Source organism: Phalacrocorax carbo, chromosome 2 (genome assembly GCF_963921805.1).
Source record: "Phalacrocorax carbo chromosome 2, bPhaCar2.1, whole genome shotgun sequence".
In the NCBI taxonomy this organism is placed as follows: domain Eukaryota; kingdom Metazoa; phylum Chordata; class Aves; order Suliformes; family Phalacrocoracidae; genus Phalacrocorax; species Phalacrocorax carbo.
The window spans coordinates 130,444,225-130,461,726 of NC_087514.1; the positions used below are offsets into that span (position 1 = coordinate 130,444,225).

General features: G+C 39.6%; 1 protein-coding gene across 1 annotated transcript in view; it reads left to right on the top strand.

Moving 5' to 3' along the window:
* Positions 1-17,502, top strand: part of JAZF1 (JAZF zinc finger 1) — a 198,635-nt gene that overhangs the window by 159,838 nt on the left and 21,295 nt on the right. Inside the window, exon 3 of the mRNA XM_064444351.1 lies at positions 7,009-7,205. Within this exon, the coding sequence (XP_064300421.1) occupies positions 7,009-7,205 (197 nt within the window). The remainder of the gene's footprint in view (positions 1-7,008; positions 7,206-17,502) is intronic.

The window sequence follows — 17,502 nt, forward strand, 5'->3', positions numbered from 1 at the left end:
CTCCTTAAGTTTTAAAATACCGTGCAACTAGAGTTGGCTTCCATCCTACCCTTTTTTTTTCCCGCTAAACACAGCTAATGTGATGAGGAAGACTGGGAGCTAAAATTACCACCCCCACCTGCTTATTTCTCTTGGTACAGCACTGACAAAGATTAGCATAAACATTTTGAGACAGAAGTGGGAAAAGATTGAGGGGAAAAGCAGATAAAACTAGCACCTTGCTCTGATAGGTGTGAAGAGTACTGGGAGAATTAATGTGGGGCTTTCACTATGTAGTTAAGCTAGTATGTGCCCCATCTGTCAACTAAGTTTGACCACTTTTGATCTAAATACAATACAGCCAGAAGGTAGCACAAGTCTGCTATAAACCACCATGGATTTTTTTCTCCTCTTTCCAATCAATCTTGCAGTTGACCCAGTGTTGGGTTGAGGAGCAGTCTGCTGACATACGAGTGATGGAAGCTCAGCAGCATGATTTCTCATGTTCTGGGAAAGGTGACAGGCTTTTCCCGGTAGAGGTGAGCCAAATTAGGCAAACATGAATATAAGCTGAATGTTACTATCAATGTTTTTTTCATATTTTTCTGTGTGATAATGAGAAAAGTTCAGAACTAATTCTGTTCCTGCTACCTTTTCCCATTGTGGTTTAGTGCAGCTTGTCAGTGGTGAGGCACAGGGCAAGGTATATATGTTATTGTCAGGTAGTGCTGGCATATTTTTTTAAGCTGGTGTGCAACTGGACAGCGTTGTGGAGCCGTCCTGGGCTTGAACATCTCCACAGTGTAATTTGCAAGCTCAGAATAATCCCCCTCCCCTCTCTATTGCGCATACGCAGTAACTGGAGAGCGATAGACTTGTGGTTGCATCATCTCCTCTGTTTGTGTATGTTTTAGAGACTAGATCATGGAGAAACCAAATGTAGCAAAATAATATTCAGATCCCACAAGGTAGCTGTGGTGCACTTTTTTCACTGCCTGTGTAAATGTCAGTGGGCATAGAAACAGATCTGGTCCAAGCAGGGCTAACTTCCTGCATCAGCAAGCTGTAACAGCGAGGAAGAGGAGGAAAGGGTGCCTCATACCCTTATGACTATTACTAAGAAGATATATTCTGAAGGGGAACCTGTTTGGTTTTTTTTCTCTTTCAAGTGAGATCTCAAGTAAAAATTTTCAGTTTGTTTGCAACTCACTTTTATAACGGCCTTTACCCTCATTCTGGGTGTATGAGTCCAGAGCTCTTAAACTGTCTTAGAATTGTGTGTAGTAAGAGTTTTATGATAAAGTAACTCTGACATCATTACGTGAGTCATACTGGGGCATGATCCTGAAACAGTTGGTACACACTAACTGCTGAAGGAAGTTCTGTGAGAGTGTGTTCTGCTTCTGTTCGTTCTTGATCCCAGAGCTTTTGGGGGCAATGGGACTTGTAAGCATTGCAAAGATTTGATTTGAGAAGGCTTTTTTTAATTTGAACATCACCTCTGCTTTTATTGTGACTTTATGTTGGTAACAACAGCTAACGCTGTTTCTATTATATTGCCACCTATATGGAAGGTTGTGCAACACTTTCCATTATAAGACTGTTTCAGTTGCTTATTATGTTGCCAACATTCAGCTGTTTGGGCTGAAATTTTCCATGCTGGGTGTCTCCTTCAGGCTGAATTTCTTGGGAAAGTTTCAATAAAAATACTTGAACCATTCCAGGGAATGAGAGGAGGGGGAAATAGTATATTTTGCTCATGTTATTAAAGTTGCTGCAAGCACTTGATTCAGAAATCATTGCACCTACGTGTTTTAGAGCAGGGAGTTGAATTATTAGGAAGGTGAAAGGGCAAGGAAAGAAAAAATTGGGCTAGAAGATATTTCTTTCTAAAGAATGGGCTCCTCCCTGACATTATCAACCATCTGCAAGAAAGTACACAAGGCCCATGCATGTCAAAACAGGGTCAATGAATGGCTGGGAACGGAATGATTCTCCTTGTTCCATTGCACCTACGTGCTATACTGGATTTGGAGAGGCAGGCTTACAAGGTGTAAACACAGTCCTGTGCAACAGGGAAGGTGACTAAAATCTGCATAGTGGTGGAAGTAGAGAGGAAGGCTTATGGAGTTAAGAGCTGAAAATAGCCAAGGTAGATTTGCTCAGCAAGGAGATGGATCTGAAGATGGTAAGAGACGCTATTAAGCAAGGAGATGGGATTTAAACTAAATGGTTTTACAGCAGCCTTTGTTAGTTACAGTTCATTTTCTGTCTCCCACACATCTTGTGCATTTAAATGAGGCAGGGAAAACTGTATGCAATCATGTAATTTAGAGACTAGTATTCAACCTAAATTCCAGCATGTTTCATTTCTGAGTACTTGATTTTGCTACCATAATGTACTTTCAACATGCAAATTAAAGCCTGAGTTGGAAATGTCATTCTATACCCATCATTAAAATGCTTATATTTTAAGCTTTGAAGTTAGGCACAACTATAATACTGCATTTCAATTAAAATACTGAAAAATATTTTAATCCATTTAAAAGAGTTTCTGTTTCGAAACCATAGCACCGCCGGTGCTTCAGCAAATATGTATGGGATTGTTTGGATCTGAAAAGTTTAACTGCATACTTGAGATGTCAGGAACTGAACTTCTCAGCAGACACTGCCTTCCATTTCTCTCAGGTTCACAGTGTAGATAACAAATGAGGTTTTGGAATATACCCAACATGCTTAGCCCAAACGGGAATGAGTTAACAGGACAGGGAGAAGTTTCAGCTATAACTTCAAATTTTCCTGATTTTTATGGACTTCAACCAGACTGATTATACCTCAGTATTATTTTAACATTGTTATTTGTGGCTGAGTTTATTAAATAGCAGCGTTCATGCTGCTGCTTTTAATATCTCACGCTTGAGGTTATCATCCAAGTTTTCAAGGATTTATAATGTTGCCATAACATTTTCTTAAGGAATAAGGCTTCCCATCCAGAAGCAAGCATACATCATAGTACAAAATCAAAAATAGTGAATTAGACATTTCCTAGTTAGAGGAAAGCAAATGTGTACTGCATGTCCATTTTATTAAGATCCTTTTACTTTTTATTTTTATTGAATGAAATTTAGACTTCTGTTTGGAGACTTTTGACAAAAATATCTGAACCCTTTTTTTAGAGAAGAGAAATTTAAAATTGAACTGTTACCATGGATATCTGCTTTTTAAATATTAGCTTCATAAAAGTGCCATATCTGGTTTTGACATGATGTATTGTCTCTGTTCCAAGAAGATAAGCTGTCATGTCATACACCTGTTTATTAATGTCTGCGAATTGTGTGTTGACGTTACATATCATGGCAAAGATCCGCTTATTAATGCCTTCGTGGTATGGATGGATAGGATACATCTTTATTGCTCTAATGGTACTTAAAATTTTATGCCACAGTGTTTTGAAGTTGTATTAAAGTACACAAATCTCTTTGGAAAAAGAGCTGGGTTTTTGATATCTAGGCCAAATTTTTATTTCCTGTTTCACACAGATGCCTAAAACCCCATTTTTTTCTTTCTCCCTTCCCTTTCCCTGTGCACCCCTAACTATTCCACAGGAGCTGTTTTTTTCTCAGAGGTGTCTCCCTAAGTGCAGTCAGGTCTGGACTCACAACCAATAGAATCTACCGAGCTTCTACCCAAACAGCCCATGTGTTGCGAGCAGTCACAAAATGTTGGGTTTCTATGGAGCCTAAGTGAATATAGTGATGCATAGTAATTTAATCTGTTGGTTGAGGCCCAGAGAAGAAACCAGACTGTCCTACAGCACCACGTTGCAGATGCTGTGGCAGATATTAGGTAGTGCTGTGAGACCCAATGTGATCTGATGATCATACTCAGTGCAATTGTTGTAGTACTATGGTCTGCAGAATCAGTTTGTCCAGCCAGCCTGTGGCCTGATTCTTTATATGATGGCAGGATATAAACTGTGAAACAGATGACTGCCATGGCAGTATTCCCTCTGTCTCCCTGTCCTCAGAGTCTGCTGCTCTTCCTCAGGAGCTAAAGGTGAATCTACCAGTCCTCTGTTGGTTTCTGGATGTGTGTCAGGGGTTGCTTCCATCTCTTTTCATATGATAAGGAATGTCAAGTCACACAACAGGCAGTTTGGTCACATAGCAAATACAGTTGTCACATGGCAAGAAATTTGATAGAGTGGTGGGTTGGCCCTGGCTAGCAGCCAAGCACTCACATAGCCACTTGCTAACTCACCCCCACACCCCTGACCCCAGTAGGATGGGGGAGAAAACAGGAGGAACAGGAGTGAGAAAACTCCCAGGCTGAAATAAAGGGAATCACTTACCAAGTACTGTCATGGGCAAAACAGACTTGACCTGGGAAATTTAACTTATTTCCAACTAGCATAAGTATTTAATTACTGATTTCGATATTGGTTATTGAGAAACAAAAGAAAAACCCTAAAACACTTAGGGGGGAAAAAAGCCACCTTTCCTCCCCCTTTCCCAGGCTCACCTTCACTCCTTCACCTTAATACTCTTTAGGTTTTAAAGGAGTAAACCCATGTCTAACTCACTTCAGGATAGCAAACCTAAAAGGTGTTTAGAGACTTCTAGTGCTGCCTTCTGACTTGATGTGTGTGGTCCTCTAAGGAACTTCTTAAATGTTGGGCAACTTTATCCAGCATTAAGGGCCAAATATTCACCGATACGTAGACCTGTATAGTTTTTTTGTTAGTTAAGATAAGCAAGAAACTGGCCTTGACTCTGTGCTACCTGTCCCTAGTGCATGGGGTCTGCTGGGACAACCTTCCTGCCTCAGAGCCAGAGGAGAGCAGGGATGGAGCTCTGACTGGATTGTGACTTTTTTTTTTCCGAATTTGTTTAGTGTTTTATGGCAAATTTAGATAAGGTAAGCAAGCCATTCGGTTTTTTTCATCCTTTTTTTCTTTCCTTGGTAACTTCTGCCAAGGATACTGTGGTATGGGAAACAGTTTTTAACCATTCCCAGTGGAGATGAAATCACAGTCCCAGGCTGACTTCATCTCAGACATCTCTCCTCCCCCGCCAGCACTGCAGGCCACGCTCAGTCCCTTTGAGGCAACAAGTGGTGTAGGGGTTAGGGTCAGTTTGTAGCGGTTTCTCTCTGCTGCCCCTTGTGTCACTCTTGTCCTGTGCTCTGGTGTTGGTCACCCACGGGCTGCAGTGCCTCTGGGGGAGTATCTGCTCTCCACCATGCAGCACCTCCTACTCCTCTGACCTTGCTATTCTCTCATTCCCTCTGTTGTTTCCTGGTCTGTTCCCTCCTCTCCCTCCAGCATTTGCTTTGCTGATGGGCTCAGCTGTGTCATGTGGTGGGTCTGTTGTGGAGCTGGCTTAAACCAGCTGTGGTGGGCATGAGGCAGACCCTGGCCTCTTCTCACCCTGCAGCCCCCTATGCTACCAAAACCTTGCCACCTATACGCAGTACAACTACTCAGCATCTTCATTATTTTCTCCACAGACTACTTCTCCATGGCCGTTTCTATCCTGGAGTCTGCCTCATTCTCTTTCCTAGGCTCCTCTGAGGAGAGTGTGACTATTGAAAGAAAGCCAGGTCACCCTCGCTTAGTCCAATACAAATAATTGCTGGTAATTTTTGTCACTCTGCTTCCTTACTGGATTGTAAATGTGAGTTTCTGGGTGACAGCTGGCTCTGAGGCAAGTGGAGCATACCGGCTGCACCACGTTCTCACCTCTCTGAATGCGCCCTTCATGGTTTGCCAAGGTTGCAAGAGCTCACTATGTAAAGCTTGTGTCTTGGCTAAAACCTGGTTTACTCTGTTTAACCTGATCAGACAAATGTCTGGGTGTAACTTAACTTCTGTATCATGTGCTAGCACATATTCTATTCACTGACAGGCATAGTTTGTACTTTAGCATGAAGGACAGAGGACTGCATAGACAGGGTGATTTACTTTAGCCTGTCTTCTTAGGAATCCTTCAAGGTGGCTCCTTGTGCAGTGGAGGGGAAAGACAAAGGATTAAAATATTGCTTGGATGCTAAATGCATGAAGTCTGAGTTGCAGAGATCCTGTTGTGGGGGAATCCCAGTACTTTTAAGTGAGGGTTAATACGGGTGCCAGCAGTGATGCTTTGAATGGCAGTATAATGCGGTATCAGGTGTTCTGGTGTAACTCTGTGTATGCACTTGGAATAAAAATAGTCTTTTCTACTTCAATTGTTCTCTTTTGGAAGGAATCAGAATAAAAGTGAAAAAAAGCTATTTTTATTTGAGGTGAGAGATCTGTGCAAAAAGTTGCACTGCTGGAATTACTGCACTACCGGTGCACACCTTGTATCGTGCTAATGAAATTGCCTCTCAGCATCCCCCAGAGATGAACCTTGAGTTGCATTAGGCCTTCAGCAGCATGTACCAGAGCTCTACAGAGAGACTTCGTTTGCTTCTCAAGAGTTGGGAACTCCAGTTTGAGAAACTTCAGTTTAACTGGACATCTTTTGTGTCAGGCAATGTTGTCTAAAATCTGTAGGAAAAGGATGTGATTATCCTAAGTAGGAAATGATGTATCTACACAATCTAATTCATACTATACTACCCCTTTGCCCTTCGGAGTCAATACATTTGCCCCTAATATTTTTCACCATTATAGCTACTCAGCTGCTTTTTCACAGAAGAATTTAGTGTAGTTATTGTAAAGGATTGAGTATAGTTATTATAATACTGTGTGCAATGCTGATCTCTGGTTGGAGTTTAAAAAAACTTGTGTCTTTGCACATGATGTAGATGTCTAATGTAAGTTCTACTGAAATCAGAAGCAAATGGCCCAGATCTTGAAAACGGGAATAAAGCTGTTGATGGAGAAGTTTGTATTCTTGAAAACTGTGTTGCAGAGGAACTTGTCATGGCTGAGTTTGAAGCTCCATTTGGTCACTGAGGGAGAAAAATACTTACTTTATCTTTACCTAAAGCTTGCTTGCGTACAGTGTTTCAAGCCTCTCATCATCATGATTGTCCTTGTTCTAGATTTATGACTGATGCAGCTCGACGTGAGCAAGAGTCTTTGAAGAAAAAGATTCAGCCAAAACTCTCTTTAACTTTGTCAAGCACAGTGTCCCGTGGGAATGTATCTACTCCACCTCGCCACAGCAGTGGAAGCCTTACTCCTCCGGTTACCCCTCCAATCACTCCCTCCTCTTCGTTTCGCAGTAGTACTCCTACAGGTAAGCACCTACTGTTTGGTTTATCCCAAATAACCTAGGAATTTTGCTACATGGTATTTGGAGAACAATAGACATACTGATATATTGGAAAGAACTCCTAAAAATAAAACAAAAAGCTTTGGGCTCTTTTATTTGCATTTGGTTTGCAATTTCAAAAATTAGTTTGGGCATTTGTTTCCAAGCATTTCGCTGAAGCAGAGAAGGACACTAACTTTAAAAATTGCAGTGGAAATTATTACATGAAGAAACTAACCTTACCAGAAACACCAAATGTGCAAAAGACCCCTGATGCATCAGTAGGAGAGCTCTGCACATGTTACAGTGCCAGTGTAAGATCCAAATAAAAGTGGTCAGGATCTTCCCCTCAGCCCCTTTCCTCCACTTTTTTTTGTTTGGTTGGTTGGTTCGTTTTGGGTTTGGGTGTTTTTTTGTGGTTTGGGGTTGTTTTTTTTGTTTGTTTGGTTTGGTTTTTTTGAGGGGATTTGAATTCATAGATAACTGAGTGGATGGGGAGGAATATTCAGCTGCTGGCATCATGTAGACATGACTTCCATTAGGAAACTACATTAAAAAAAAAGTAATGTATGAAAAAAGTGATCTGTGTCTTCTTCAAAAACAAGTATTACAGTGGTTTGCCCGGGTATAAAATTCCTGGGAATTTTTTTGCACTGATTAGAGAAACTGAAAATTGCTTGCTATGCTGAACCAGATCTCTCGGCCTAAGTCAGTCTGGTTTACATTAGGTAGAGATCTTGTCAGATAATTCTGATACACTTCAGATTAAATCGCAATATTTCCTCCTAAAAAGCTGAATGCCTATAATACATCTATTCTGTTCTGTAATAAATAAGCTCAACACATTCTTCTTACTAGGAAATCACATGGGCATCCCTGCTTTGATAAACTGCTATGTCATGTGTTTTTTATAAGCTGTTTAATGGTTTCGTATTAATGATTAAATGGAAAAGTTGTAGCAGTCCTTGCTACGCTCTGTTTGGAAGTTCTGAAATGAATCGGTTATTCAGTGTGTCCCTGGATATGAAAAAGGGAAGCATGTTGACAACAGCTAAATGATAAAGTCCTAATGTAATACAGAAAATTTTAGAAGTAAGATTTTCTTAATTATCTCCTATTTGAAACAAATGGATTCATTTCCTTGACATCCTGCAGATGTCAAGGAATTTCTGCTTTCTTTTGTTTTACTCTTTGTACAGCTCCTCCTGGGAAGGCTAATTCATGATGTGGTGAGGTATTATAACTGCACATCTGTCAGGACCGTTGGTTAGCAATATACTCTTTGAAGCATGTTCCATCAAATACTACAGAAAAAAAGCCAGTATCTGTCTACAGATATACTTTTACTTTTATTATTTATGTATTTTTCAAACTTTTTAAGTTACTCAGAATGTTGTTTTACCTGTAGCTAGGAGAATCAGCTTGTTTTGGCTAACTGAGTTTCTGGGAGTCCTGCTTGCCAGGTTATAAATAATACCAACTTCCACTTGCTGCACCCGCTGTTCCAAGTTCCCCATTGGAACCCTGTTCCAAGGTTAGGGTTTGTAATAGCCTGGTAGCAAAAAAAATATATTCTTTCTTCAAAGTTTGGGGGGGTTGGGTTGTTCTGTTTTTGTTCTTTTTGTGTGTGTGTTTGGGGGTTTTTTTGGGGGGTGGGGGTGGGGGGGTGGATTGCCTTTTTTTTTAACTATCAACTGAGTTGCATTTCAGAGGCTTCACCCCACAATTTCCATTTTTGTCATCTTAAAAGCTTTTCTGTACCTAAAATAAGCATTGAGATTTTTTTTTCTGATAACTACACAATTTTTCACAGTGTTTCCTTTGCATAGGATTTTGTCCTCGGTGATAGTTGTAACTTACATAGATGAGGTGCTCAGAGTCCTGCAGGGCTGAGTTTCTCTTTCTGTCGGTGCAGTGCCTGCAGAGAGAGCCCAGGAGGGCCAGCAGACTTTTAGATAGGCAGCTCACATGTCTTTTATTGGCCGATGTGAACCTTTCTCCCTCAAGTGCAAGTGTATATGGCAGTCAGCTGGCAAGGTGCTAAAATCAAGGATAGTTAGGCAAGATCTGTTTCAGGGAAACAATTTAGAGCATGTAAATCGTCCTGCATTTCAGCCTCGCAGTGCCTACACAACTTTCGAGCCCTACAGGCATATCCTCCACTGCATCCAGTGAGAATGAAGAAAATTGCTGTATTCCTTCTGTGTGATCCTGTTTGATTTGTACTCTGAGCAAACTCTTGTTAACTCAACTTTGAAAACAGGTAAACAGAAAATAGCAGCTGTTTTTCCTTAGGTTGCCGGAAAGGGTGTCATCTGGGTTGATGTTAAGTATTTGTTATAACTCAAATATAATCGTTGTCCTCATCCTCCTTTAAAACCTATACTTTGTCAAAAATAAAATGGAATTGCTTTGACCCAGTTTATTAATGAAACATTCAGAATGTCAGTTTCTCTTTTGTTATCTCCCATCGCAGTTGTTGGATACTTTGTTAGGGTACCAGACTTCAGCATCGTGCCTGGCATTACTGTACCTGCACAAGGTGTAACTTCAAGATGGTACTACTTTAGATGCCAGAGAGAAATCATGCCTTACCGGCTGGTGAGATGGCATACAAATACGCATGTCCCTCCGAAGAGAGTGTGTGTCCTATATGGCTGTTTGCCATTCTTCTTCGAGGTAGAAAGCAGGAACCTCACTAATTTTTTGGGTCCCATTTTTCATGTAGCATCCTTCCTTTAGGTATGCTGCTTGTCTTGGCTTTGCTAGTTGTGGTAGTCTTACCTTGGGTGAAGCCAGCAGCTGCCTGAATCCCAGTCACCTCTGTGCACATCCTTGCAGCTGAGTCCCACCATTTCCTGATGCTGTTAAGCTACTGTTGTCATTTTTCAGCAAAGCATAATTTCATATAATGATCTCTCATCCATATATTGACCAGACGCAAACTGATTTAGCTTGTGAAATTTGATAAGAAACATTTCAAGGTGGTTTGGCTGCAGAGAATGTTTGTTAAGTTTTGCAGTAAAAATCTATGCCAAAAGACTATGGGCCAAATTCACAGACAGAGCTGAGCAGCTTCCAAGCTGACACACATACACACTGCAAATGTTGCGTGCATATGTACAGCACCTTCTGCGTAAATGAGATTATTCATGTAGAAGCAGAAATATTCAGCAAAGTAGTGTGCTCTTTAAGGCTCTTCTCAGGTAATGAGGTAGACGTGTATTTATCTGCAGACTCTGTATGTGTTAGTCCCCTGAAACGGCCCATTTGCGGTTTTGGTGGGAAGTAGAAATGCAGTAGTTAATTTTCTATACCTCCCCTCTGTTCCCTCAGGGGTGACTGGCATGTGCTCTCTGCTTACATTTGGCTTTTTGTTCCTTCTCGTGTAAGAAGTTTTCTCTTCTTCTAAAAACCTTCATCCTCTAATGATTGCAGAAAGTTCACTTCAAAAATTTTTTCCAGTTTTTGTTTTAACAATAGCGTTTCCCAGGAGACTTTGTTTAGTAGGTTGAAACGCTCTTGTTAAGAGTTCACAGGCGGGATTTAGCAAAAGAAATGGCTTCCATCAGCAATGCAGACTCCTTAGGGTGATAGGGAAATACAGCTAAGTAGCACCAGCACAAAGCTTACTTTGGAAAGACATTAACAGTCTGCAAACATTGAAATATCTCTATTTAAAGAGCGCTCAATTAAGTCACAAAAACTTATGTTGCCTTTATTTTTAAATGTCAATTTTAAACCCACAAAACTAATGAAGTCTAGTTATGGATAAAAATGGGGCTGACATTGCATCTTTAACATACGCTGTTAATTTTTTAAATGTTTTCATACATCTGTGTGGCTCACAGATGAAATTTCCACCCCTAGCTTCCTGGCTTTTGAGTGTAAGTCAGAGCATTGACATTCCTTCGAAAACTATGATATCTTCGCATACTGAAAAGCTTTAAAAAAGATTCAGTGATAGAAACTTACTGGTAATTCATTATTAAAATAACGTGGTCCCAATTTTCGTTACAAAAGTAATTCATAGTAATGAGTCTCAGACTTTAAAAAAAAAAAGCAACCACTTCTGCATTGAAGGAGTGCCAAAAATCATCTAAAACCACTGTTTTGTGTTTGTTTGTTTTTTCTTCCATATTTATGACGTCTTTTTTAAAAAAAAAAAAAAACACACAAAACAAAACAACCAAAACTGTTCCAGGGCCTGGGATAGTAAATTTCAGCCTCGAGTGAATTTTTGGCCTACTTATAAATCCTAAAGCAAGAGTTTAATACTACCAACTGGCTTTTTAATGGCTCAACCCTAAGTCTTGCCCACCCCCCAAAAAAAGCTGGAATATTTGAAAACCTCATAATTAGCATTACATTTCGCTCTGGAGAAGCTGGCTCTCAGACCTCCTTTCCTGTTTATTTTGATTTTAATAAATTATAAGTTATAATCTTTAGGCTGTTTTAATAGGTTTATAGACCTACTTACTGCCTGATCGTGTTGGGCAGCGGATGGCAGCCAGTCCTGGCAGCAAGCACTGAGGATGCTATGGTTGGCTGGAATAGCTGCGGCCGTCTGTCAGTCCTTCCGCTTGTAAAGCAGATGAAAGAGTGAAGTTTTCATGGGTGGTCATAGCTGACCCCATGAGAGAATTGGCAAGTCCCATTTTGATTTGCAGCTGTCATTTAAGTAGGTGACTAACTATTGGTTTATCTTATTAAATAGGATAAATGCCTTTCTGGGGAGTCATATTTGTGCAGTCATTTTTGACTGACTACAGTTGTAAGATTTTACCTTTCCTTAATATGGCAAACGTCCTTGAAATTTCCACTAGCCCAATCTCAATATTTACAAACATGACCCCATTTTCTACCCACAGAAAATACCTAACTTTTCAATCTCTTTTTTTTCTCTTTCTAGTCAAACATGAAAGTAATAGTTAATTTTATTTTGAGTTAAAAAATACTTTGTAGGATTGGCCTTACCCTTAAAGGAATCTAAGATCTAAACAGTGATATTGTAATCAAATATGCCTAAAAATGTAATACAGCAATATTTTACGACTTTTTAAAAAACCACTATGCCTGAGGCTTTCAGGTTAGTACTATCGATGTAGAAGCCATTACATTTACCATCTGAGGATACTATTTGAATGATGATTTAGTGGTTCTATAGTAAGTGAGTAGTTTTTTAGATACATAGAGCATATTGTTGAACTGAAACCAAGACCTCTTTGTAGCTGTGTCAGTAATCCTAAAGCTGCACTGTTTCAGCCAGTTAGAACATACCATGTGAAACGGGCTAATTTTTTTCTAATAAATCATACTAGTGGTGAACCATGACTTTATATAATATGTGTTTTAAAGACAGAAAGTGAAATTCAGTATTTTTCAAATGAAAAAATCAGTCTTCACCTAGTGTGTGTTTTCAGAGTCTGGTGTAACTACAACTACTTTTGATACCTAGCGTGACTGCATTCTTAAATATCTACAATAATTTTAAATATGTTTGTGTTTGTGGTTGGTACGGTTATCAAACTAAAAGAGAAATTGTGTCCCATTTACATCATTAGGGAGTATCTTCTAAGATTAAAATAGTGTATATATAAACTTTGTTTCAATAAAATTAATAGATCCTTACAACTCAGGCTATTAATCTTTTCTCTTATTCAGCTGGATTTTATTCAGGATTCAAATGCAACTACTGGCAAAACAGTGACCAAAAAATTACAGCTTCCTTCTTGTGTTAACGAGTGTTCTTGTTACTGATGAAATAATTTAGAGCTTCATTGTTCCTTCTATGGGTAACTAGTTTACAGGGGAGGAAAGTCTGGGTATTACAACTAAAGATCTTTCTCCTCCTGCCAAAGGCAGTTGGGGCTCAGAAATGAATCAGTAAGGATCCACCTTGCTTCTGGTCCATTAAGGACTTGTCTGTTGTGGGAGCATTGATTTTGGGAAGCAAAGCACTGTGTGGCAGTTTATAAGTTTTCCCAATAAACCTTGTTATCTCAGTGACATGAAAGATCGTTCCTATAATTCTTCCGTATAGCATTTGCCTTCATGGATAACTCATGAAGGAATCCCAAGGACCTCCTCTTGAATCTATTCCCTTTTCTTTTCCAAGAATGCAACAGTTGAAAGAAAACCACCCATTGTTTACTGGTAATAGCAATCAAAAACACAATAGTAACCAGCCATTGGAATTGGGCATTGAAATAAGAGTAATAGGCACGCTGGAAACTAATATGGTTTAGATTCTAAATGTGTGTTTAATTTTTGTTACTTTAAGTTGTTTAAAAAAATGCGTTGTCTTGTAATGTGAAAGCTCATTCCTCTTCATAGGTATCAAAGCAGCTAACATTTCAGTACAGTTTCCATATGTTACGCTTTCAACAATGAAGTAATCATATGGCACAGACAGCTGTTACGTGGAGTGCTATAACAGCACTTAAACAGAATCCAGGAAGAAAAAGAGATCTGCTCAGCTAAGCTACCTCGTAAGTTTAAAGTGGACAGTAGAAATGTAAAATACCAGGGGTCCCCCCGCAAAGGAGTTGAGGACTGTGAGAGGAGGAGGAGTTGGGTGCTCAAACTTTTTTTTGTTTATGGATGTGCTATTAATACATAGAAAAATTAATCTGAATTTGTAGCAGAACTGCTATTTATATGAGAATCTCTTTGGCTTCTGTCAGCAGGTGGCATTTCTGAACTCTATGTTAGGTTGAATCAGAATGGACTGTGAACTATAAAATCAGCTATTCATTTCATAATCTGCAGCAGCTTTTTCTTCGGGCGATTCAGATTGGCTCAGTACTGCTACAGCTGGAGAGAAGAGCTTGCTCTTTTGTGGTGGGCTTCTTTTTTTAAGGGTTGTAGACCGCAAAATATTCTTCAGTCAAGATTTTAAAGGTGCTTGAAATTAGACCTGGGAGCCAGGACAAGACAGTGGAAACAAGTACATGTTGATGGCTTTCTGAAAATCATGCTACAAATTCAAGTCACATGCACTTAAGCACGTGATTAGTGTTAGGCACCTAATACTCACTGAGGAGGTGACTCAGGAGGAATGCCCGACTTTGAGTACTTAACAAGTGTTTTGTCAGAATGGAATGAAGTATTCTGCACTTGCAGTGTTGCAGGCTCAAGAATTTACGTATGCACAAAAGCCTATCTTTAGCCATTCACTTCAAAAACTCTTCATCTGCGTTAGCGTATTGTAAATGCTGTGGTTTAATTACTACACCTTATGTTAATGTAGTGTAATATCATGCGGATATAATTGGAAGAATAATTAAAAGTAGAAATATGAGATCAAATCCCAGGGCTCTTGTATTAAATCGTTGCTGAGAAGTGCTACATTTTTGTGTGTTTGACTTACGGGGTGTCTAGCATAGTAAAGTACGAATCAACCAAGTTCTGCTGCAGCTTGAAAAAAGCACGTTTTCAGATGTCTGAGGAACCATCTCATTAGTTGTTTAGATTGATAGAAGTTTCTGCTTGCTTAATTGCTTGTCCAGAGACTGAAGAACTTCTATGCTATGTTTTTATTTAAAAAATTAGATATATAGACCCACACTTGTATAAATAGTATGGGCTAATAACTAAGTCATACTTCACAAAATGAAGACCAAATTCTGTTCTCCAACATAATGAAAGTTTGTCTGAATGCATTTGATATTTCAGGCCTGCAAGGTACGATAAAATCTATGATAAAATATCTTGAGGCAACTGCATTGTGGTCTGTTGCAAAAATTCCCTCTGAGGGACTTCACTGGTGCCAGGATTTCATATTTCTGTGCAGATGACGAAAGAGAACTTTATAATTATTGGAGCCAAAATGGTTCCATCTAATTGCAGGTTTCAGGGCCTATATTAATCCTGCACGCTAATTAGTATATACATATGTTTGCCCAGCATTTAGCAGTCTGAGGCACCTATTCTGTGGGTGTTCCTGTAAAAAATAAATACATAAATAATAATTTAAAAATAATGAATGGCATTGTGCAAAACAGTTGATCAACATATGACTTAACTATAATATATGTGTGTGCTTAGACATGGTATGAGATTTTAACATGAGCTTTTGGCTGCGGTCGTGACTGAGCATGAATAATAAGTAAAATCTGTGGTAGTTTCTAGTTTCTGCCTTAAGGAATAAAGCTATAGTAGGAGGTTTCCAATAACAATGAAAAATCATAAGTAAAAGTGCAATTATTTCCTCTAGGGGTTTTCTTAGCACAGGTGGGATTTGTTCCCAGCAACAGCTAAAAGATGCTGGGTTTTTAGAGGTAGATTCCACATTCCCCTTCTAGGGACCCAGGCTTTATCCTCGTACATATTTATGTCTTTCTTCCAGTAACTGAGAGTGAAAAATGCTCAAGTTCTCATCACTGCGCTGGGCTAAGTGCTTCAGAAATGGATCTCTCTCTTCTAGCAGTCATCTGCTGTCAGGTGGCTGTCTGGGTTCCTTAGGGAGGCAAGAGTATGTATTATATTGGTTACTCACTGACAAAACCAAACCAAACGAATTACGTTCACAGAACATACTGAAACTTAAGCTTGGAGGATCTGTGGAGCAGCGATGATCTTATATTGCATGCACAGCAACAGTGCTGTTGTCAAATCTTGGGTGTGACTGCATGGCAAATAATACTTACTAACCTACAGCCCCAAATCAAACAGCTAGAAATTATCATGAAGACCAAGAACATTATCTCAGTCAAACCTGCACAAATTGGTGGCTTAGTGATTTCTAAGTACACTTAGATTTTATGGAAGTAACTGTATATTGATGTCCCAAAGCAGCTGGAGGCCTCTTCTGCTGAGGGACCACCGGCAGACTGATGTAACTCTTGCTGCTCCTGGTTTTTTGATCAGTTTTTATGGAATTCTGATAAAGCAGTGGCAATAAATAACTTCCAGTGACAGAAATAAACTGGATAAACAATATCATCCCGGAGAAGCACAGAGGGGGCTCTAGCACCAACGTGTTGCTGAGGGTCAAGAGTGAGAAGGGGAAGGTGTACAGAAAGGAAGGGGGAGAGAGATTTTGCCTAAGAAGTCTAAACAGGAGAAGTGTTTACCAACAGAACTTTTCTGCTTAAGTTATTTCATGTTTGTCTTTGCTCTACCAAAGAGTATCTGGATTTTACTCCTTTGTACCATTTTGTGACATGCCATTTATTGAAATCTAGCTATGTGATTACTTGGGTACCTGCTCTGCAGTTTGGCTGGACCCTAAAAGAAGGGTAAGAATTGGCCCAGGCTTGATGTCTCTTTCTCTTACAAGGTGGGCCATGGTGTCCTTTTTTTTTTTTTTTTTTTGTCTCCTAGGCAAAACGGGAGTCTTTAAGGACTCTGCAAACACCAGCCCCCATTTGCTTTATGGGACTAGTTTGGGACTCCTCAAAGGCCACATCTTTCATTGCGGATGGGCCAGGTGAGAGAGAGGTGTTGGTTAAGTGTTTGCAAGGAGCATAGGGCCCCAAGTGCATGACTGCAGTTCTTTCAAAGTCCTGTAGCTTTGGGGTAAGGATCCTGGAGTGTTTCTGCAGGGCTGTGCTTAGATAAGCCAACACAACCCATGAGCATCTGTTTTCAGAGGTTTGGGATTCCCGCTGATCCAAGGCTGTAACCTTGTAAAGGTGGAGCAGAATGATGGGATTCACCTGTAGCTAACCTTTTCTATGGTTTTCACAAGGACACATACCATGATAACCTCCCCTGCTCAGTCCTTTTTTTAACTCCATCCTACACTAACTTATAAGTACAAGAAGGCCTATACTATATTCACAAAATGAATTTTTTTTAAGTAATGCTTATAACAATTGAAATTACTTTTCAAGGTAAAAGGCCATTTGTAAATATATATATATATAGGAAAGTAAGATTGAGGTAAAAATATTTGATGGGGGAAAATAGGGCTGTGCTATGAGAGGAAAATGCATAAAGGCTTTTTTTTTAATCACAATTCTTTTCATAGCTTTCCTCTGCATTTTCTGTTTTTCTTCCTTTTCCTGCTTTATGGGTATATTTCCCTTATAATCCTGTTACCTTTCTCATTTACTCTCAAACTTGGCAGTAAAACTGTGTTGAGCCCAGTTTGCTGTAAAAATACATTCTGGGAAGATTGACTCAGTTGTCAGATTTTGTGCTTTCCAGTAGAACTCTGAATCTTGCCACAGGAAAAGGCACATCAAAAATTTAACATTGCATCTTACTTACCTCATCTCGCTCGCTGCAGGTAGCTTTACGTGTAACCTCCTGTTTGTTGTACTTTGTCTTCCCA